Source organism: Haliotis rufescens, unplaced genomic scaffold (assembly GCF_023055435.1).
Source record: "Haliotis rufescens isolate VD_foot unplaced genomic scaffold, xgHalRufe1.0.p SCAF_1, whole genome shotgun sequence".
Lineage (NCBI taxonomy): Eukaryota > Metazoa > Mollusca > Gastropoda > Lepetellida > Haliotidae > Haliotis > Haliotis rufescens.
Genome location: NW_025963779.1, coordinates 15,662,480 through 15,684,520, shown reverse-complemented (window position 1 = coordinate 15,684,520; position 22,041 = coordinate 15,662,480). Strand labels below are relative to the sequence as shown.

Here is a 22,041-nt window from a genome sequence, read left to right as displayed (position 1 = left end):
GAGTGTTATCGATGCGATAAGCCAGTCCGATAAACTTATGTGCAAATGAGCTTTTGTAAGATCTGTACATCGATGTTCAAAATGTGATATATCACTCTCTTGATGCGTGAGTGCTTCTGTTAAAAAAAATGGATGTAAATTATTTGGCACTACATCATAAATGGAGCTGTTCACACAGGCTTGTCTTCAAATGCAGTTTCTAAAGTGAATAGCAATAGTTTTAATCTTCGATTATTTTAAGAATGACATTATAATATAAAAGAGATTGTTACCCTCGCTTGTTTCCGTATTGTGAAGAGCACACATTAAGAATAAAAACATCCATTGCGCTCGGCATACAACTTTTATTTCTAATATATGAAATATACGATACGGCCAATGATATATCTTAATCATCAGAATCTTGTTATTATAGAGGCATTTTGCCATGGTTATATATTTCTTTCATCTAACGTTTGTACATTATTTACAAGTCTTTATTTGGTTGTAGAGATACTAGTATTCCCTAGGAAATTCTTTTGGGTTATCCCCCTTTATCAAAACTTCCGGCAATCGATCCACGTTCGTGGCGGGAGCGATCAATAACAACAATACCGAAGCTGAAATGACAGGTTGGTGAATGCATGCGAGTTGCAGACGATGGGGTCCAGGAAGAAGAATGCATCAAAGAATAGCTCAGCGCAGAAAACAGGTAACAAGATTTACATTTTGATCAGTGACATGTCACACGTCAATAGTGCCGGTGCCACGATGGCAGCATTGTCTAACTTTGGTCCCGAGTCGAGATCTGTTATGGGAGTACCCCTCCCCCTTTATCACTTCAACCCTCGCCATGCGTCACCGGGACAAAGAAAATGATCTCATTCAAAATGCGTTTCTGTTGATTCATTAGTTATTCATGCATATAATTACAAGTGTAAGGGTAATAATCAAAATAACTGCACAATAGCTCATGACATGACACAACAGTCTGGGGACATATCGGCAATACATTCAGTAGAAATCTATGTCATTTCAGAATAGCAAAACATATTTTATCTGTTTACGTTTACGTGAAATTGTTTAGAAACATGGGTAATATTATTATGGTTTTCGACTTCTAGTGGAATGTATATATAACATATTGTGCTATGAAATATTAATCCATGTCTTTCAGCATGCAGCTCCAAATAATATCCAGGTCACACAAATTGCTCACTTAATGAAATCAAATTGAAAAGATTCATTAGAAGCTGACTTCCATGATAAATTGATGACAATACATGTAAAAAAATATACCCCCTGACCCCTCCCCACATTCAGTAGGCCCCCCCCCCCCCCCCCCCCCCCCCCCCAAAAAAAAAAACACCCCCCAAAACACACAAAAATACAAAACAAAACAAAACATAAAAATGAAAATATTATTTTCAGTCATTTAACCAGAATACCAAAAAGAACCTACCTACCCTTTTTATCCCCCCATCAAATATTGTCAATGCCTCGTCTGTCCATCCGTCCGTCCGTCCGTCCGTCCGTCCGTCCGTCTGTAGCCATTTCGTTTTGGGAGCGTAACTCGAAAACCACTAAATGTTTTCAACAAAAATTGGCGGATAAATCAAATGGATCCTGAAGTGGTGCCTTTTTCTATTTATGGATTTTTGGCATTTATATTTTTTTTTACAGTTTGTACTTGGTGTCGTTTCTAGAGCACAACTTGAAAACTGTCAAAGATTTTTCATCTATACCTGGTACATGTATTAACCAATGACTGATATGGTGTCTTTTGCTATATAGGAATTTTGCAAAATTTGATTTTTCTATGTTTCCATGGAAACAACTTAAAAGCAGAGCAGAATTAAAAAACTGTTCAATATTTTTCATCCAAACTTGGTACAGGCATTAATCAAGGGCTGAAGTGGTGCCCTTTGCTATTTAGGAATGTTTTTAAAAAAAATGTGTTTTTCTTGTTTCCATGGCAGCAAGTTTGACTTTGAACATGTTGACTCTTTTCATAGTGGTGTGTACCTGACATAGAAATACAATGTTCCGAACCCTAATTCCATGATTTTGTTTTGATAACTACTATTGTATATGGACAGACAGGTTAGATAGAATTTCATCAAGTTGGACTTAAAGCCTAGTGGTTAAAGCGTTCGCTCGTCACGCCGAAGACCCGGGTTTGATTCCCGACATGGGTACAATGTGTGAAGCCCATTTCTGGTGTCCCCCGCTGTGATATTGCTGGAATATTGCTAAAGGCGGCGTAAAACCATACTCACTCACTCACTCACTCACTTAAGGCCGGGGGGATTTGTCATCAAGATGTTTTAAATGGTGTGAGATACACTTACATTTTGACATTATTTCTTTAGATAGTTGGAAATCTCCAAAAAGATCTATGATTCATATGATGTTTTTTGAGGTATTCACACATTTACTTCCTTTTTCCCTTTTTCAAGAATCCATGATGTGTGGGCATCTCAAACCAATAAAATACACATTTCATTTGGAACACAACTTAGAATTTTTCATTGGTATGCCTGATGGTTGGAGGCAGTTCTTTCAAAGAAATTGTCAATTGTGAAAGTTGTCTGTATTATTATGTAGACTTGAAACCATCCAAACCAGAGAAGGCAAGAAATGGCGTTAAACCTAAATTGGAGGCACAGACCAAAACTAAGAAGGCCGGCAAAGGTTCCAGCATAAGATTAGCGGCCATTGTCTTCACCAGCAGCCTCGTAGCAGCAGTGGCAGTTTTCTACGTCAGTCCTGAAGTGCAGCATGTTGTGGGTAAGTTACACTGTAACAGTCACTGTAACTGTAACACAGTCCCAGTGGAGGATAACCTATTGGTATTGGCCGATCAGACTCACAGGAATGCAGCTCAACCTGAAACATTTACTATCCTGAATAGTGATGTCCCAGAATTCTGTAAGCCCCTAATAGGGTATCTTTAACATTAGACAAACTAACTAGGGCTAGCAGGCTAGTGCCAAGTTGCATCCCTGATTGCCACTCAGTGTCTTGGTTGATTGCTTGTTGGTTTGAAGACATGGTAAGCTGGAACAGATAGCTGGAACGCATCTTGCTTCGCGGAGTAAAAACAAATGTATGACATGGCACACATGCTATCCGAGCATGTGAAAAACGAGGTAAATCGGACTTGAGTTAAGTTCACTTTGGTTTTGATAGTTCGGCTCGATAGAAGGCACATTCGTCAGTTTGGTTTTATATGTCGTCGCGATAGGACGTACATTGAACAATTTCCTTTTATTGCGCGTCAAGGTAGGACGTAGTAGAACGTGTTAGTTACGAGGGGTGTTCATTAAAGATTTCCCCCGACCCACTTCCGATGGACCTAGTGGAATGAAACTTGGCATAGGAATTAGTCTTTCTCCACATAGGAACCACCAAGAGTTACACACTTCTCCCATCGTTTTATGCAACTATGAAGACCTCGCTTGTAAAAGCCCTCGTTTTGCGTCTCAAACCAGGACTTGACTTCAGAAATCAGTGTTTCATCATCTGTGAAACGTTTTCCCTTCAAAAATGACTTCATGGTTGGAAAGAGGTTGAAGTCAGATGGTGCAAGGTCAGGAGAGTAAGTAGGATGTGGAAGGATTTCATAGCCACTGGACCGCGCTTCTGTCTGGGCAACATGAGAGTTGTGTACTGGAGCATTGTCTTGCAGGAGATGGACACCCTTGGTCAGCATGCCACGCCTCTTAAGCTTGATAGCGTCCCGCAATTTCCGCAGCAGTGAAGCATAATAAGCTCCTGTAATTGTGGTACCCTTTGCCAAGAAATCCATCATCACTACTCCGTGCTGGTCCCAAAACACCGTGAGCATGACCTTGCCTGCAGGGGGTTGGATACGTGCCTTCTTTTGGGGTGGTGACTCCACATGCTTCCATTGCATCGACTGAACTTTAGTCTCAGGATCATAGTCATGGACCCATGTTTCATCCTGTGTGATAAGTCTGTCAAAAAAGTTTGCCTGTTTTTTTTGGCACATGTCCAAAAGATCCTTTGAGCAATTGACTCGTTCCTGCTTTTGGAAAGGTGTGAGCAACCTGGGAATCCATCGTGCAGACACCTTTTGCATGTTCAAATTGTCATGGATGATTTTTACCACAGACCCTACACTGATCTTGACATCTTGTGCTAACTGGCGAACAGTTATACATCGGTCTGCCAAAATGGCCGTCTCCACTTGATGGATAGTGTCCTCATCAATGGCTGAATGGGGGCGACCAGGAATGGCAGCTGTTTCCACAGATGTCCGACCACACAGTGTTTAACGTCATATGATGGGGCATCTTCCCCATAAGTTGCTTTCATTTCATCGAAAGTTTATTTTGGTGTGCGACCTTTCAAATATAAAAACCTAATCACTGCTCGGTATTCTACTGGCTTCATTGTCACACCCTACTCGATCATAACACCTGTAAAAGTGGTAAGATTAATAGTTAGACATAACCCATAGAAACATGTATCATTACACGTGTGAAATTTCAACCAAATATAACCCTAAGTGGTTTAGGGGAAATCTTTAATGAACACCCCTTGTACGATAGGATGTCCCAATAGGACGCAACAATGCTAGCCAACATAGGGCTAGACTGATAGGTTGATAGCAGTAGATTTTGAGAATCATATTTAGTTAATTTTGTCACATTTACATTTCTAGAGATTCCCGTTTAGTTCCCCAGATTCATGATCTGAATTATTTCATCATATCAAGATAGTCACATTTAGTTCCCCGCATACAACAGTAAAAGAGTCACTTTTAGTTCCCCGCATACAATAGTGAGGGAATTCACATTTTTGTTAATAGTTAAAATTCCACTGCGCAACACTTGTCATTGTACCTTGGTGACGTGGATCAATGTTTATAATATCAATCACTGGATTGTCTGACCCAGATTCCACTATCATAAAGCTGTAATATTGCTGAGTGCAGCATTAAAGAACAAGCAAAACAAAACAAACATATTCGCAATTCTAGAGGTTTTATTATATGAGATTCCAAATCTTTAGCACTTTGTTTCAGGTGAGGTGATAGCAAAATATGTCCATGAACTCTTCCCTGGACACTTTTCTTCTTGGGACAAGGGTGAAAGTGTTGATACCAAAACAGATGCCACAGGTGCTACAAATGACAAAACCGATGTTCCCAGTCCAGGATGGAAAGAGTCTTCAGGGAAACCATCCCAGAAGGATACAAAGGATCAAGAATTTGAGAAAGACTCCCCTGAAGGCAAGAAAGATAAAAAAGATGATTCTTCCCCAAGGAAAGGGAAGACAAGGGAAGAAAAGTATAAATCTGCTGACATCAGCAAAGGAGAAACTCAGGGAAGTAACCCAGGGGAGGGATTGAAAGAATTGCGCAAAGAGGAAGACAAGAAGAGGGAAGTAAGGAGTGAGGAGGGTGACCCCCCTGCACGAGGGGCCAGCAAGATGGAGAGACAGAAGGTGGAGGACGTGTATGCCAAGGCTGACATCACCAGTGCTGGTGACTTCCGGATCAGGAAGGATCTGGATCAAGTGGACGCTCTGCTGGAACAGGTAATGTGGCAATACCCGGAGATAAATCCAGGATACCAACAAAGTGAGCGAGAGATCCCCGTCCAAGTTGTAAGGGTAGGATAAGGAATTTTCTTTCAGTGGGTTGGGCACTTATACTAACTTGTATGCATACTTGAATTAATTACTGTCCGACATTCACAGATATGAAAATGAAGCAGTGAGACTGACTGTGGACTATTCCGCTTTGAAACACAATGTGTGATTAGAGGATGACAATATTGTCATTAATAGCATCATAACAACCTCTCTCATTGGCTGCTTTGATAACTTCCTTTTCCTTATTGACTTAATGGCAGATGTCTACCTCCTTGAGTTTTATATATGCTTGAAGATTTTATTCAGTGACAATAGACAAGTGACAGTTGATTGTGCATCATGATACTGAAAATGTGTGACAGATATAAGTGATAGGCTGTAAAGATAATAATCTTGGAGCAATTTGCAGTGATACTGCGAGATTTCTGCTACAGTGCAGCCTAGATTTATCTCTGCAAATAGTAGACACTGTAGTTAGTTTACTATGGAAAATAGTTGACAAATGACAAAATTCCATGTTCCAGAATGAATTTGATTTTCTGTCTGGGTAATGAGATTTCTACAACAGTTAATGGAATCTCAAATCATTTATTTTTGTCTGCAAGTTTTGGATGTAGAGCTTCCAGCATGACTTGCCTCAATTGTCAGCTGGCTAACATCTAGATCATCACTCTGTGTCTTAAACGTTTTCAAAAGTCAATGCTATTCTGAAATAGTTTCCATAGTTACCGGAAGTATTCCTGTGCCACTATGATCCAGTGCAGTCAGTAGACAGTGCCTCAAAACCATTAACTACTGGTCAACAGAAACACTTATGACTCCCAGGAATTTAAAAAAGCGGTGGTAAAAATATGTTTGCAAGTGCATGACATGCAATGTTTGGTCCTCAGTGTAAAACCCTAAATGTTCTATTTTTCAGAACAAGGTAGATGAGGCTTTGGCTGAATATAATGAGATCCTGGACAGCAACCCCGTGAGTCCGAGAGCGCTGTATGGCCGAGGTGTGGCCCTGGACAGGCTTGCCGAACAGCGTCGCAGCAATGAGATATTGGAGATGTGCATGGTAGCGTTTGAAAAGGTGTTGAAAATACCCGATGTACCAGACCAGTTGTTTAAGATAGTTGGACGGCGACTAGCAGACAGGCAGCAATTTAGAGGTAAGAAGTTTAGCTGTTGTAAATGTGATATTGGTTGTGATTGTTGCTAGATGTTTTGTAAACAAGTGTCTTTTATCTTTAGACTTGAATGTCATCAGACCCGAATGGCATGGATATTGGCTGTTTTCAGTCACAAGTTTGCCTGGCCCAGATTGAGTATTTGTAGGCCGCTGTAAAATGGCTGGAAGACTGCTGAGTGCTCTTTGTTCTCCTTCAGATTTATTTATTATTTCGAGGCATTCTAAACTAAAAGGTTACTATCAGCTTCAGGTCTTCATCAAATGTCAGTACAAATTCCCAAATTGGAATTCAAAATTTCCCAATTCAGTATGTTACTATTGTCAACCAATGTTATATTGACAGCTTTGGAAATGGATGACCAGTAAAGTGAAAAAGGTGTAATACTTGGTTTTACAGTTGATGTTGATTCAGTTAACAATACCTCTGAATTAAGGAACTTAAAACAGAATATATCTGTTTCTGCCTATTCAAGAAATAGAACCAGGATGTTAGCATCTTTTTATAGTTGATGCTCCTACTGTTTATGATTGTGATAAATCCCAACCATGTCTTAACTGCCTTCAAACTATCTACTTCGCTGGTGGTTTTATTTAGTTTTGCCTGCTTCCTTTAAGGCTATAGTCCCCGAGCTGCCAAAACATTTGAGTTGCTGACATCACGCTTCCCGACCGACATCACGCTGATGAAGGAGCTGGGAGTGAGCTACCTGATGATAGGCCATAACCAGGATGCCAAACAAGTCTTCTCAAAGGTAGGTTGGCTTCAGTGGCAGCAGCAATAGGTAGCAGGCCCTAGAATTAGTGCAGGTGCATTCAGAAATGTCTACCAGTTTGGCACTGTCGAATGCCTTGAAACAGGCCTGTCTCCACTCTTGCATCCTGAATAGCGTTGGAAGCTGGCATGAATTTGGCGTTTACTCTCGGCAAGTAAATAAGACACAAGTCAGGTCGAAAAAGGCCTCAAAGTCTGGGATGAAATTTTTTGGAATCTAAGAAAAAACATGACTGTGATTGTGAAAGTAAGCGCATCAATCAGTTGCAATAACTGCACACAACTGCTTCTTGTGTGGTTGACTATGACGTGATACTCTTTTCACATGTCATGTTGCAGGTGCTGAAGCTGGACCCAAATGATGGCTTTGCACTCGTCCATTTTGGATTTATTCTGAAGACAGACGAGAAGAATCCTGTTGAGGCAGTTCCATACCTGGAACGTGGACTGAAGAGTGCAGCTAAGGGGACCCGTGATGGCCGTTTCTATTACCATCTTGGTGATGCACTGCATAGACTCGGGAACACAGAAAAGGTAGGTCCAGTATGAAAACAAATAGGCTCTTAACGGAAAAATACGAAACACTTATTTACCTTTTTGGTCTAGTAATAAATGCTTATGTACATTAGAGGCGATATTGTGGTACAGTAAACTACGGTTATAACGAACTCAAAGGGACTACTAGTTTTAGTTTATTATAACCGTAGTTTGTTATACACAATAGTCGGGACCAAAAAAGTAAGTTCGTTTTATCCGTCATTTCGTTATAAGCGTGTTCGTTATAACCGTAGTTTACTGTATCTGCAGTCTGTGCGAAAAACTCTTGAGTCTACTAGCCCCAACTTGGCTCTCAGTGTCAATTTTAGTGTTATTATATGGACTCATATTTCCAAACAAACCATACCGAAAATAATTAGACTAGACTCAGGCTTTGGTCTAGTGGCAACAGGTTTTTCGCTAACCTGGGTAATCTCATAATGGAATGACATAATTTCATGTACAGCTACGATCACTTGTTTCAGGCTTACAGATATTACAAGCAGGCAGCTTCCTTGGGTCTGTTTCTCTCTCCGTACCAACGATCACTGTACAACGTAGAAGACCTCAAATCTCATCCTTGGTGGACACCCAGAGAGACCGGCCTTGCTCAACACCTGAAGGTGGGTAGTGGCGGACTGAAGGTGGGTAGTGGGGGACGGAAGATGGGTAGTGGGAGACTAAAGGTGGGTAGTGGGAGACGGAAGGTGGGTAGTGGGAGACTAAAGGTGGGTAGTGGGAGACGGAAGGTGGGTAGTGGGAGACTCAAGGTGGGTAGTGGGAGACTAAAGGTGGGTTTTTGGGGACGGAAGATGGGTAGTGGGAGACTGAAGGTGGGTAGTGGGAGACGGAAGGTGGTTAGAGGGAGACTGAAGGTGGTAGTGGTAGACTGAAGGTGTGTAGTTGGAGACAGAAGGTGAGTAGTGGGGGACTGAAGGTGGGTAGAGGGAGACTGAAGGTGGGTAGTGGGCGACTGAAAGTGTGTAGTTGGAGACAGAAGATGAGTAGTGGGGGAAGGAAGGTGGGTAGAGGGAGACTGAAGGTGGGTAGGGGGAGACTGAAGGTGGTTAGTGGGAGACTAAAGGTGTGTAGTGGGAGACTAAAGGTGGGTAGTGGGGGACGGAAGATGGGTAGTGGGAGACTGAAGGTGGGTAGGGGGAGACTGAAGGTGGTTAGTGGGAGACTAAAGGTGTGTAGTGGGAGACTAAAGGTGGGTAGTGGGGGACGGAAGGTGGGTAGTGGGAGACTGAAGTTTGGTTCGAGGGAGACTGAAGGTGGGTAGTGGGAGACTGAAGATGGGTGGTGGGAGACTGAAGGTGGGTAGTGGGGGACGGAAGGTGGGTAGTGGGAGACAGAAGGTGGGTAGTGGGAGACTGAAGGTGGGTAGTGGGAGACTGAAGGTAGATAGCGGGAGACTGAAGGTGGGTAGTGGGTGACTGAAGGTTGGTAGTGGGCGACTGAAGGTGTGTAGTTGGAGACTGAAGGTGTGTATTTGGAGACTGAAGGTGGGTAGTGGGAGACTGAAGGTGGGTAGGGGGAGACGGAAGGTGGTTAGAGGGAGACTGAAGGTGGTAGTGGTAGACTGAAGGTGGGTAGAGGGAGACTGAAGGTGGGTAGTGGGAGACGGAAGGTGGTTAGAGGGAGACTGAAGGTGGTAGTGGGAGACTGAAGGTGTGTAGTTGGAGACAGAAGGTGAGTAGTGGGGGACGGAAGGTGGTTAGAGGGAGACTGAAGGTGGGTAGTGGGGGACAGAAGGTGGGTAGTGGGGGACCGAAGGTGGGTAGAGGGAGACTGAAGGTGGGTAGAGGGAGACTGAAGGTGGGTAGAGGGAGACTGAAGGTGGTAGTGGGAGACTGAAGGTGGGTAGTGGGAGACTGAAGGTGGGTGATGGGGGACAGAAGGTGGGTAGAGGGAGACTGAAGGTGGGTAGTGGGAGACTGAAGGTGGGTGGTTGGAGACTGAAGGTGGTCAGTGGGGGACCGAAAGTTGGTAGAGGGAGACTGAAGGTGGGTAGAGGGAGACTGAAGGTGGGTAGAGGGAGACTGAAGGTGGGTAGTGGGGGACAGAAGGTGGGTAGTGGGGGACGGAAGGTGAGTAGTGGGAGACTGAATGTAGATAGTGGGAGACTGAAGGTAGATAGTGGGAGACTGAAGGTGGGTAGAGGGGGAGGGAAGGTGGTTAGTGGGAGACGGAAGGTGGGTAGTGGGAGACAGGCCTTGCTCAACACCTTTGGGTTATGATGAGGGATAGAGTATGAATAGCCTTATACAGGATAATGATGAGGTTCTTTTGGCAGGCACTACACTACTACGGCACTGGTAGTGGGAGACGGAAGGTGGTTAGAGGGAGACTGAAGGTGGTAGTGGTAGACTGAAGGTGGGTAGAGGGAGACTGAAGGTGGGTAGTGGGAGACGGAAGGTGGTTAGAGGGAGACTGAAGGTGGTAGTGGGAGACTGAAGGTGTGTAGTTGGAGACAGAAGGTGAGTAGTGGGGGACGGAAGGTGGTTAGAGGGAGACTGAAGGTGGGTAGTGGGGGACAGAAGGTGGGTAGTGGGGGACCGAAGGTGGGTAGAGGGAGACTGAAGGTGGGTAGAGGGAGACTGAAGGTGGGTAGAGGGAGACTGAAGGTGGTAGTGGGAGACTGAAGGTGGGTAGTGGGAGACTGAAGGTGGGTGATGGGGGACAGAAGGTGGGTAGAGGGAGACTGAAGGTGGGTAGTGGGAGACTGAAGGTGGGTGGTGGGAGACTGAAGGTGGTCAGTGGGGGACCGAAGGTTGGTAGAGGGAGACTGAAGGTGGGTAGAGGGAGACTGAAGGTGGGTAGAGGGAGACTGAAGGTGGGTAGTGGGGGACAGAAGGTGGGTAGTGGGGGACTGAAGGTGGGTAGAGGGAGACTGAAGGTGGGTAATGGGAGGACAGAAGGTGGGTAGAGGGAGACTGAAGGTGGGTAGTGGGGGACAGAAGGTGGGTAGTGGGAGACTGAAGGTGGGTAGAGGGAGACTGAAGGTGGGTCGTAGGAGACTGAAGATGGGTAGTGGGGGACAGAAGGTGGGTAGTGGGAGACTGAAGGTGGGTAGTGGGAGACTGAAGGTGGGTAGTGGGAGACTGAAGGTGGGTAGTGGGGGACGGAAGGTTGGTGGTGGGAGACTGAAGGTGGGGGACAGAAGGTGGGAAGTGGGAGACTGAAGGTGGGTAGTGGGAGACGGAAGGTGGGTGTGGGAGACTGAAGGTGGGTGGTGGGAGACTGAAGGTGGGTAGTGGGAGACTGAAGGTGGGTAGTGGGGGACGGAAGGTGGGTGTGGGAGACTGAAGGTGGGTAGTGGGGGACGGAAGGTGGGTAGTGGGAGACAGAAGGTGGGTAGTGGGAGACTGAAGGTGGGTAGTGGGAGATTAAAGGTGGGTAGTAGGAGACTGAAGGTGGGTAGTGGGGGACGGAAGGTGGGTAGTGGGAGACTGAAGATAGATAGTGGGTGACTGAAGGTGGGTAGTGGGAGACTGAAGGTGGGTAGTGGGAGACGGAAGGTGGGTAGTGGGAGACGGAAGGTGAGTAGTGGGAGACTGAATGTAGATAGTGGGAGACTGAAGGTAGATAGTGGGAGACTGAAGGTGGGTAGAGGGGGAGGGAAGGTGGTTAGTGGGAGACGGAAGGTGGGTAGTGGGAGACAGGCCTTGCTCAACACCTTTGGGTTATGATGAGGGATAGAGTATGAATAGCCTTATACAGGATAATGATGAGGTTCTTTTGGCAGGCACTACAGCAGCACTGGCAGGAGATCAGAGACGAGGGACTACGGCAGCTCAATGTTGATACCAGCAGATTTATTTTTGAAGATGAGAATCTCCGAGAAAAGGGCGAGTGGAAACAGTTCACTCTCTATACTCAAGGTTAGAAAGGTTGAACCAACCAAATAGTAAACATTTAACAGATAAAATACAAAACACACTCAAACAGGACTATCTAGAAGACTGCATGAACCTCCTACTTAGCGAGACATGTACTATAAGTATAGGACTCTGTGTTGAATGCATTCTGCAGGGAGACCAGCGTTGTGTGATGGTTTGTTGGGGGCTCTTTAAGAAGCTTGTTAGTGAGAGGGTGGTGGTTGTCTCTCAAATGAGGGTAGGGTTTGTTTCAGGGCCACAACTTGACAACCTTTCAACATTTTTCCGTGAATCTTGGCATATGCATTGCTCATCAGCTTAACTGGTGCCCTTTGTTATTTTGAAAGTTTTATTTTCATACATTTCCATGGAAACAATTTGATCTTAATCTGAAATAAGTAGTGTTTGTTTCCTTCCAAGACTCTGCAGCTAATGGATATTTCTGCATGAAACTATTTTCTTTTGGGGCCATAATTTGCTATTATTGGTTTTTTTATTATTTGCAAACACATTCACAGTGACAACTTGAACCATTGTACCAAAAAAAGGAGGGGGGAGACATATGTTTTTGAGTGAAAACATTTTCCAGTTGATTAAGCTCCTTGGTTGTTTGATGTTGTGGGTTAACGTTGGTAGTGTTGATCTGGATATGAAGGAATTGGGCATTGTTGGTTGAACCGTAATCGACGTAATAAGCGCCCAGGGCGCTCTCAAAATTAGAAATAGGGGGCTCTTATTAGAATATTATTTTGGTGAAAAAAAACAGAGATGAAAGATAAATTTCGAGGTTTATGCTGACAGCCTGAAATGTTTATGTACGACAGATATATTTTTCCAGAATTGAATTGCCCATAATTAAGGGTGCGTATAACACACGAGTGCGTATTATATGTGAATAAATAAGTCTTTTGTACATTGATAAATCGGAAGGGGTGCTAATTGGGATTGTTCACTAGCCAATATATTAGCAAATAATGCAGTGGGCGCTTATTAAAGCGGGGCACTTATTACGTCGAATATGGTATATGCAGTTGGTCAGGTCATGTGTGACTGTTACTACTTAGGTAGATGATAAGGCTGCTTATCAAACTGTTCATTGTTTGAGTGGACTGTTTGAGATACTGGTATTTGATAAAATGCCCATCCACTTATTGAGTAATCTGCAAACAGCCCTGTACTTACGTGGACTTAACATCTCAGAAGCGTGTGAAATGTAACTTAATGCAAAGACATGAGTTTGACCAACGCCCAGTCTCTTTGAGATCAGTATGAGCTTAGTATAAGGGTTATAGTTAATTATGCATCTCCAATGTGTTCCATGTTGTCAGGGAAGAAGAGTCAGAAGAACTGTGAGAAGGCCCCTGTGACGTGTTCCCTGGTGGACAAGATCCCGGACGTCCGGGACTGTACCCGGGGACAGGTCTGTACTCCCACCATGGTCAACATACATGGTCATATTTACAAACGTTTCATATTTTTTTCGCTATTTGGTTTGAAACTACCAACACATAAATATGTCATATATTTTGCTCCCTGTATAAAAATACTGGTCACTAATAAAAGCAAAACTCCAACCTCGCCATCAGCTGAAAACAGAATCAAAATAGATTATGACAAATATCATCTCTACCCATCATTGATACAGTGGTCCCGTTTACCGGTAATTACCAGTTTTTTTATACTGGCAAAATTAGGTTTGGATCGGTCGTTCTTGTGACTGCCAGTCCATGTGAACCGGCTAATATGGTATCTTGTAAATCTTTGTTGTTAAACAAAACATCGTCGACAATCAAAAAAGTATACTTTTCAAAAGATGTCGGCTTGTCCGTTACCATCAGGGTTTCCCCTGGTTTATTTGTAGTTCATGGAAATAATATTTCACTTTGCTTGGAGTTTAAATATCTATTTGTAGTGACTTAGTCTTGAATCAAAGTGAAATATTCAGAAATAGGAAAAAATTGTGATTGAACTTTGTGTGTAGATCTAAATAAGTTACTTCAGAAATGATGTCACTGAATTTGTCAGCCAACAAAGTACACTGCATTGAAACTGATGTTAAAAGAATTAAGACCAGGTAATTTTCGTGCAATTTTTATTTGTTCAAAGTTGGACTGACAAAAATTGGGTGGGACTGGTAAGTTTTAGAGTTGCCAGTCCACTGGGACAGGCAGTTTCGATGCCAGTGGGAACACTGTTGATGATGCTGAGCCAGAACCAGTTTCTGTCGGTGAAAAAATACAGTGAAACCTTGTAAACAATATATTAACTTGATATCTTGTTTTAGATGATGTAACCCTACCATTCTGTCAGAATCTACAAAGACACAATGGCACTCTTGTACATCCATTTATCTCATACTACGGATAACTAGATCTTATTCCAGTGATAGTGATCCATCCAGCTGTCTGGCAAGGAACTAAGTCTGGTTGTCATGGTTTCCATCACCCAGTTCTGTCACCAGCTGTTCTCAATCATGTGGACACTGATAACACTATCAGTATTACTGATAACAATATAACTTTATATTTCCTCAGTTCCTAAATATTGGTGAGGTTGTGAAATTGTGGGTATCCCCCATTTATTTCACAGACGAACTGTAGAAACAATTAATTTTTGAATTTTGCACTACCATTCTTAGAAATGTTGTATTGCTCAAGAATTACGTATGTCAGTATCAAGTTGAATAATTGTGAGCATTCGTAATAATAAGGTCAATTCGCTTATGTCATTTTTCTTCTGCTTACTTCTTGTTAGTCTAAACCAATCAGAAAAGTGTTTACATAAAAATGCCTGGCTTGGCTTGAGGAATACGGGGGCACGGGTGGCCCAGTTGTCTAAGGCGCCCGATTCACTGTGCAGAGTTGCGTCCCTTGGGCACGCCAGAAACTTATGATTGTGGGATCGAATCCCGGTTCGCCCCGATTATGTTTCTAGGTTTGTCAGCACCATTCCTGTGGGTTTCAACGAAGTGGTATCACTTCGGGCTTTCCTCCCAAGCTAAGCTGACACGCCGCGATATAACTGGAATACTGTTAAAAGCGGCGTTAAACCCAACTCACTCACTCAGTCACTTGAGGAATACTTATTTTTACCTTCAGAATTGACCTGTGATCTCATTTCTTTTTCGTAACGGTATGTTTGGGGTGGTGATAGGTTGTCGCCATGACTTGAAACAATTGCTGTATCAGTTTCATATCTGTTGAAAATTTGTGGGGAGCATAAATATTTAATGGAGGTTCCCCATAATGTATGGTGTCTCTCCTCCTGACTGTTTTGATGTTGGGCCTGAGGACCATGGGATTCATGCTCTTGGTGCACCACTGCTTTGATAGCTTTCCTTTTACCTAAATCAAATCTAAAGTAACATACTCAGTAAAAACACAGTACTTTCTTGAGATCATTTCCCACCAATTAAGTAAGTGAGTGAGTGAGTGAGTATGTTTTACGCTGCTTTTAGCAATATTCCAGCAATGTCACGGCAGGGGACACCAGAAATAGGCTTCACACAATGTACCCATGTGGAGAATTGAACCAGGGTCTTCAGTGTGTCAAGCGAAGGCTCTAGCCACTGGGCTACCCAACCAGCCCCCACCATTTAAGTACTTTTTAGGTAACAATTTAGCTGCACGTACCCTACCTCTGGTTTGCTCCCTGTAAACGATTTTGATATTGACTTGTTGCAACACAGTTCCAGACAATGATTTCCTCATAGATCTCCAATTCGGAACATACTAAAAACCATGGTATAATGTGCATGAATCGTAATCCCATGAACCTGCAACATGATTTGTTTCCTTAAACACTTGCCTTCAAATATGAGTACCGTATTCGACGTAATAAGCGCCCCGCTCTTATAAGCGCCCACGGCGATATTTGCTAATATATTGGCTAGTGAACAATCCTAATTAGCACCCCTTCCGATAGATCAATGTGCACAAGACATATTTATTCGTGTATAATACACACTCGTGTGTTATATGCACCCTTAATTATGGGCAATTAAGTTCTGGAAGAATATGTCTGGCGTATATAAACATTTTAGGCTGTCGGCATAAACCTCGAAATTTACCATCTTTCAACTCTGTTTTTTTCACCAAAACAATATTCTAATAAGAGCCCACTATTCCTAATTTTGAGAGCGCCCTGGGCACTTATTACGTCGAATAAGGTACTTATATTTTCCATCATGCAACTTTCTATACACTTATCGCGTTGGGAACATTGAGAGGGTACAGATTTTTTGGTCCACCATCACCAAGTGCAATGGTGGATAAACAATCTTTACTGATCCAGTTTCCAGCTCAATAAGTGAGTATGTTTTTGCACAATCTAAAATATAGGTATTCGTATTTGAAGGCAAGTGTCTTAGGAAGTGAACCATGTAGCACTTGTCAGTACATGAGATACAGTTACCACAGCTAATGTACTGTAACATACATTGATAACAGTATGTTTACAAGCGACATTGTGCTGTGTATTTGCAGGTGAAGTTCTCCGTGATGCAGCCAGGTGTGCATGTCTGGCCTCACTGTGGGCCCACGAACTGTCGGATCAGGTCCCACTTGGGACTGGTGGTTCCCCCTGGGCCACGCATCAGAGTCGGTAACGAGACCAGGTGAGTTTGTAATGAGACCAGGTGGGTCGGGAACGAGGCCAGGTGAGTTGGTAATGAGACCAGGTGGGTCGGGAACGAGACCAGGTGAGTTGGTAATGAGACCAGGTGAGTTGGTAATGAGACGAGGTGGATCTGGAACGAGACCAGGTGGGTCGGTAACGAGACCAGGTGAGTTGGTAATGAGACGAGGTGGATCTGGAACGAGACCAGGTGGGTCGGTAACGAGACCAGGTGAGTTGGTAATGAGACGAGGTGGATCTGGAACGAGACCAGGTGAGTTGGGAACGAGACCAGGTGAGTTGGTAATGAAACCAGGTGGTTCGGTAACGAGACCAGGTGAGTTGGTAATGAGACCAGATGAGTTGGGAACAAGACCAGATGAGTTGGTAACGAGACCAGGTGGATTGGGAACGAGACAAGATGGGTCCGGAACAAGACGAGGTGTGTTGGTAATGAGACCAGGTGGGTGGGGAATGAGACCACTCGAGTTGGTAATGAGACCAGGTGGGTGGGGAATGAGACCACTCGAGTTGGTAATGAGACCAGGTGAGTTGGTAATGAGACCAGGTGGGTCGGGAACGAGACCAGGTGGGTCGGGAACAGGACCAGGTGAGTCGCCAAATGAGGACCCTGTCAGGATTCGGGGTTGTCCCCCTTTCTGATACTAAAACAAATTCTTTGTTTGTCACTTTCCTCAATGCTTTCTCAGACCTAGCTGTGATACATACATGCAATCGAAATATGAAAATGATTTGCCACTTCCCTTCTCCATTGATATTATTCCTCAGCCCAGTGGGTATTCCTGGTTAGAATTAGTCCTCAGCAACCTATTGATTATACGAGGCAACTTTACGTACCCTAATGGTGTGGATTACTGCACATAATATTCATCACTTGATTGTCTGGTCCAGACACTATTATTTACAGGCTGCTGTCATATAGCTGGAATACTGATGTGTGCAAACAAACAAATGATTTATTTATTCCAGAGAGTGGGAGGAAGGCAAGTTCATAATATTCGATGACTCGTTCGAGCATGAGGTGTGGCATGACGGGGACAGGTTCCGACTGGTTCTTATCATGGACTTCTGGCACCCTGGTCTCTCGGACGACCTCAAGTGGAAACTGGCACCCATCTAACCCCACATCACTGGCGAAGAAACAGCAGAAAAAATAATTGGTCACAACATGTTTATCATTTGGTTATCATATTCGTCCAATGAATGGACCTTGCAGCATTCTCTTATAAAAATACTAATTTATCTTTAAGATAGAATCAGAAAGTCATTTGTTCAGTATATATGTCTTATACTCATGTTTTAATTTGTATTTTACAACACATGAACAGACAACAGGTCATTAAATTTGGCTTTTTGGGGCACTTATTTTTCTTCATCTTGAAAGATAGGATTTTCATTCCAGGAGGAATTTGATAATGGGTCTTGGTAATTCCACGGAACAAATTTTTGTGGCCTTATGAACATCATTGTAAGAATCAGATGCTTGATAGAGGAGGCAGGGCGTGAGACGGTTGCATCATCGTGTTGATTTGAGTTGGGGAGAACCTATCTATATAAATGGTTTGAGTTACTAAAAGGGTCCTGCTCACTGACCCCTAATCTCATCTGAAAATATTAACCATTTCACCTATCACTGGTTCTTATGAGACACCCATCTGACTTACTTCTGAGAACTTTGGCCATTATTGGGTCAAATATGGTATCAAGAAATGCTTTTAACATTTATGCCTCTTCCTTGCCAGAATCAGGTACGTTCATTATCAGTCCCATCAAATCTAATTTAAAATGGAATTACTCATGGATATACCTGTATGTGATTTTTAAATAAACTAGTCATCAACAAAAATATTAAGTAGCCATAATTAGAATCAAAACTGATGTAATTAATGAATGTAGAATAGAAGATGTTTTACAACAGCAGTCTCATCCAAAGCAGTATTTATTGAGAAGATATTCTCATTAAGGTCAAGAAATGCATGTATCTATTGACACATGTAAATATGCAAGAGGCAGAATTTTTTGTGTGGACAAAACATACATGAGCGTGCAATATATGGAAATTAATTGTTTTATCTTTGTACAGAGTATTGCACACAGTTCCTGAGAACACAATTTGTGTCGTAGAAAAGGACTGTTGGTACCACTGTTTGCATTGCTCTGCACTCGATATAAGATTCAACCTGATGTATGATAGTCTCTGTGTAGTGCAACATGTCTTACCTTATCACGATGCCCTGTTAGTAACACTGTGGATTTGTACAGCTGTAGCCTGCCGTGAGCAACCTTGTAGGGTAATTACCTCAACGTGTTTGTATATTTACCATGCCTGGACAAAGGAATTGTCATTTTGTGTTCAATCTCATTCAAATCAGATCTTAGTTCTCGCTACTGCTAAACAAAGATCTGAGGACATCCCATTACGGGTCATGTCAGACCGACCATGCGCGAACTTTGACCAACCAATGGATTGACCAATCAGAAGGGAGCTTTCTTGTGCTTTAGGGTACTAACTACGCTTCGAAACAAATTTTGAGAAATTCTCGATTACAAATTTGAAACCTGAACAAAAGAACATTCTGGAATGGCTAATAGATGGTCTAGATTGTATGGATTCAGTCGCTAAACCCGTAAGTATCGTTCGGAATACCCCTTGTTATGTATTTCAAGGTAGAAATCACATTCAGACTGTCACTTTCATGATCAGGTAAGCGACACTCTGATTAGTCGGATGAAAGGTCATTCTGACGCAACCCCTTATGGGATGTCTTCAGATCTTTGTTCAGCGGTAGCGAGAATTAAGGTCTGATTTTAATGAGATTGTTTTGTGTTAGTCCTTGGAACTGTGAAATCAGATTGGAACTGTGAAATCGGATCGGAACTGAAATCGGATAGGAACTGTGAAATTGGATTGGAGCTGTGAAATCGGATTGGAACTGAATTGGTTGTAAATCTGTATGGTTTATATCCAGAGCATGTACATATTTCGACATGTAATGGTGATCTGATGTAGAACATACTATTGGAATATTCACATTGTCACTTTGTACCAGACTATATGTTTTGGTGGGTGCTTAGTACTTGGTGTACAGGTTTGTTTAACAAAAATATCAAAAATGTTAGTGAAACAAAATTAGAACAGTATGATCAGTATCATTTTCTTTTAACAATTTGAGTACAGTAGATTGGTGTGACAAGGGAAGTAACTCTAATAGGCCTACCTGTGGCTAAAATGTAGCCTCAAGAATTTTGCTTCTATTGATTATTACAAGCAGCACATTTCACTTGTTGACTTGGTTGATGGGTGTCATTGTATCCCAATTGTGTGGATCGATGCTCATAATAATTCTCGATTATTTACAGACCGCCATCGTATAGCTGGAATATTGCAGAGTGCGGCGTTAAACAAACAAACAAACATTTCATGTTTGTTATCTCACCTTACTGATCATATGTATATATATATATATATATATATATATATATATATATACAGTGGTCCCTCGACTTAACGCTCCTCGATGTACCGCTACTCCGGATGCACCGCGGGGTAAACCATGGCTCCCAAAAATGCATGAAGAATTTTCCCAAAAAAAAGCGTTAAAGCGCATTAACGCGCGTTAAAGCAAATAAAGTTACAAATAAACTGATGAAATTTAATTCCAAGTCGATGTACACGTGTGTGTATTTGTAAAACAATTACGTTCATTGTATCCGGCTGAATGTGATCGAAACCATTCTGCCTTTTGTTCCGGTTGTGAAAAAACATATCGTACACAGATCTGGCATTAAACTCACATAAAATCAAATCACAGCAACAACAAACATAAGCCGCAAGGAATATCTGTACACCGCTCTTTCCTACACCGCGGGGTCAGTTTCTTGGACCCCGATGACAGCGGTATATCGAGGGCTCACTGTATATATATATAAAACATCACTTTAAGAAGGTGGGCAGTGGTGTAGCCTAGTTCTTGAAGCTTTTGCACGTCACGTCAAAGGCCCAGGTTTGATTCCGCAAATGGGTACCCCTACCCCTCTGTGTGAAGCCCATTTATGGTGTCTTCCACCATGATTTTTGAATATTGATTAAAGTAGCTTAGAACCGTAGTCAGAGAAGGAATTTGGGTATTATTTTTTTTTCATTTTAATTTGATATTTTACTCTCAGTTTTTGAAAGCAGCTATGTAAACCAAGTATTGAGAACCGTCACTATTGACACCTATATCATAAATAGGTGTATAACACTTCACTTCACTCCACCCCTACTTGTATTGATTGTATGTACAGTTGCCACTGGCAACTGTGTTTGTATTTACTGACTGTGTATTATTGGTGTGTTGGTACAAGAAACAGATCCAGCATCAGCCAGACCTGTGACATTACTTGTTGCCTGGAACCTCTGCTTGGTCTTTCTTTCTGAATTGCCAAAAAACAAAATAACAACAAAAAAATTCTAAAATGAAATTCCTCCCACCTCTAATTTAAGGAATTCAGGGAAAGTTATTTTTTTGTATCCAAATATATTGGCAAATGTCTCATTCAGGTAGTCAAAATAAGTATTTATCTTTTAATGCTTCATGCGTTGTCTTTTGGTGTCCACCTTGCAGGAACATAAGGTGCCAATGATGCAAAAAGTAAAGTAGTCACCATGGTTACCGGTTCACTAAACTGTTAACCATATCATTAGGGTTTTTCATCCACCCTCCTTTTGACATTTTTTACAATAAAAATAAAAACAAAAATTAGACTAAGGAAATAGAAACAACTGGTTCTTTGTCAATGACCACAATCAAACATCTTGTATGAGTGGTCTTTGTTTATTTGGTTTTTTTAAACCTTGGGATGTTTTGGGTTTTTTTTGCCAAAAGGTTTTCATGTTGGGTGTGTTACTGTGGCTGAAGAACTAGGCAGCAATGACGATTCTCTTAGCCATTATGTTGAAATACAGTTTTATATACCTTAGGACCGTACGGTAATCTGAATTAAAACCACAAGCCAAGTAAATTCTGTTTTAAATATCAGACAAATCTTAAGTGAAATATGTTGTACATACATGTATTGAAGGTGCTTTAAGTTTTGTCCAGACAAAGTGTGATGTGCTTATACAATTTAAGGAATTATTTGTGAACATTATTTGTGGACATTATGCTTGATACATGTCTGTTGAATCTCAGCTATAATACTTTCTCCTTGTCTTGCAAATGTTCCCATGTATTATCAATATTTCACTTGCTTGTATTTTGCATTTGGCCCTTTTTAAATATAAATTGTAACTTTATGCATAATGACAATGTATATCACTTGTTAAGAATGATATTAATATGGAGAAGAGAGAGATCTAAAATAGATCTTACTTTTTGGGGGGTGATTTGGAGAAGAATGTCATCAGACATTGGTACTTAGCAGAAGGAAGGCAATTGACATGTGCATTACAA

The 22,041-nt window shown here is 42.2% G+C and overlaps 1 protein-coding gene across 1 annotated transcript; it reads left to right on the top strand.

The window, feature by feature from the left end:
- The first annotated feature begins 2,422 nt into the window (after nucleotides 1–2,422).
- Nucleotides 2,423–18,452, top strand: LOC124149275 (aspartyl/asparaginyl beta-hydroxylase-like). The gene is made up of 10 exons (XM_046520744.2): nucleotides 2,423–2,769; nucleotides 5,033–5,547; nucleotides 6,524–6,761; nucleotides 7,397–7,533; nucleotides 7,893–8,087; nucleotides 8,576–8,713; nucleotides 11,839–11,974; nucleotides 13,300–13,391; nucleotides 16,456–16,586; nucleotides 17,576–18,452. The coding sequence occupies exons 1-10, from the start codon at nucleotides 2,523–2,525 to the stop codon at nucleotides 17,724–17,726; spliced, it is 1,980 nt and encodes a 659-aa protein (XP_046376700.2). The 5' UTR covers nucleotides 2,423–2,522; the 3' UTR covers nucleotides 17,727–18,452.
- The last annotated feature ends 3,589 nt before the right edge of the window (nucleotides 18,453–22,041 follow it).

Bases quoted from the DNA above. Each gene is read 5' to 3' on its own strand.
- LOC124149275 (XM_046520744.2), top strand. From the start codon at position 2,523: ATGGTTGGAGGCAGTTCTTTCAAAGAAATTGTCAATTGTGAAAGTTGT. The intron at 5,548-6,523 runs GTAATGTGGCAA...TCTATTTTTCAG, and splicing joins TGGACGCTCTGCTGGAACAG to AACAAGGTAGATGAGGCTTT. The intron at 8,088-8,575 runs GTAGGTCCAGTA...CACTTGTTTCAG, and splicing joins GACTCGGGAACACAGAAAAG to GCTTACAGATATTACAAGCA.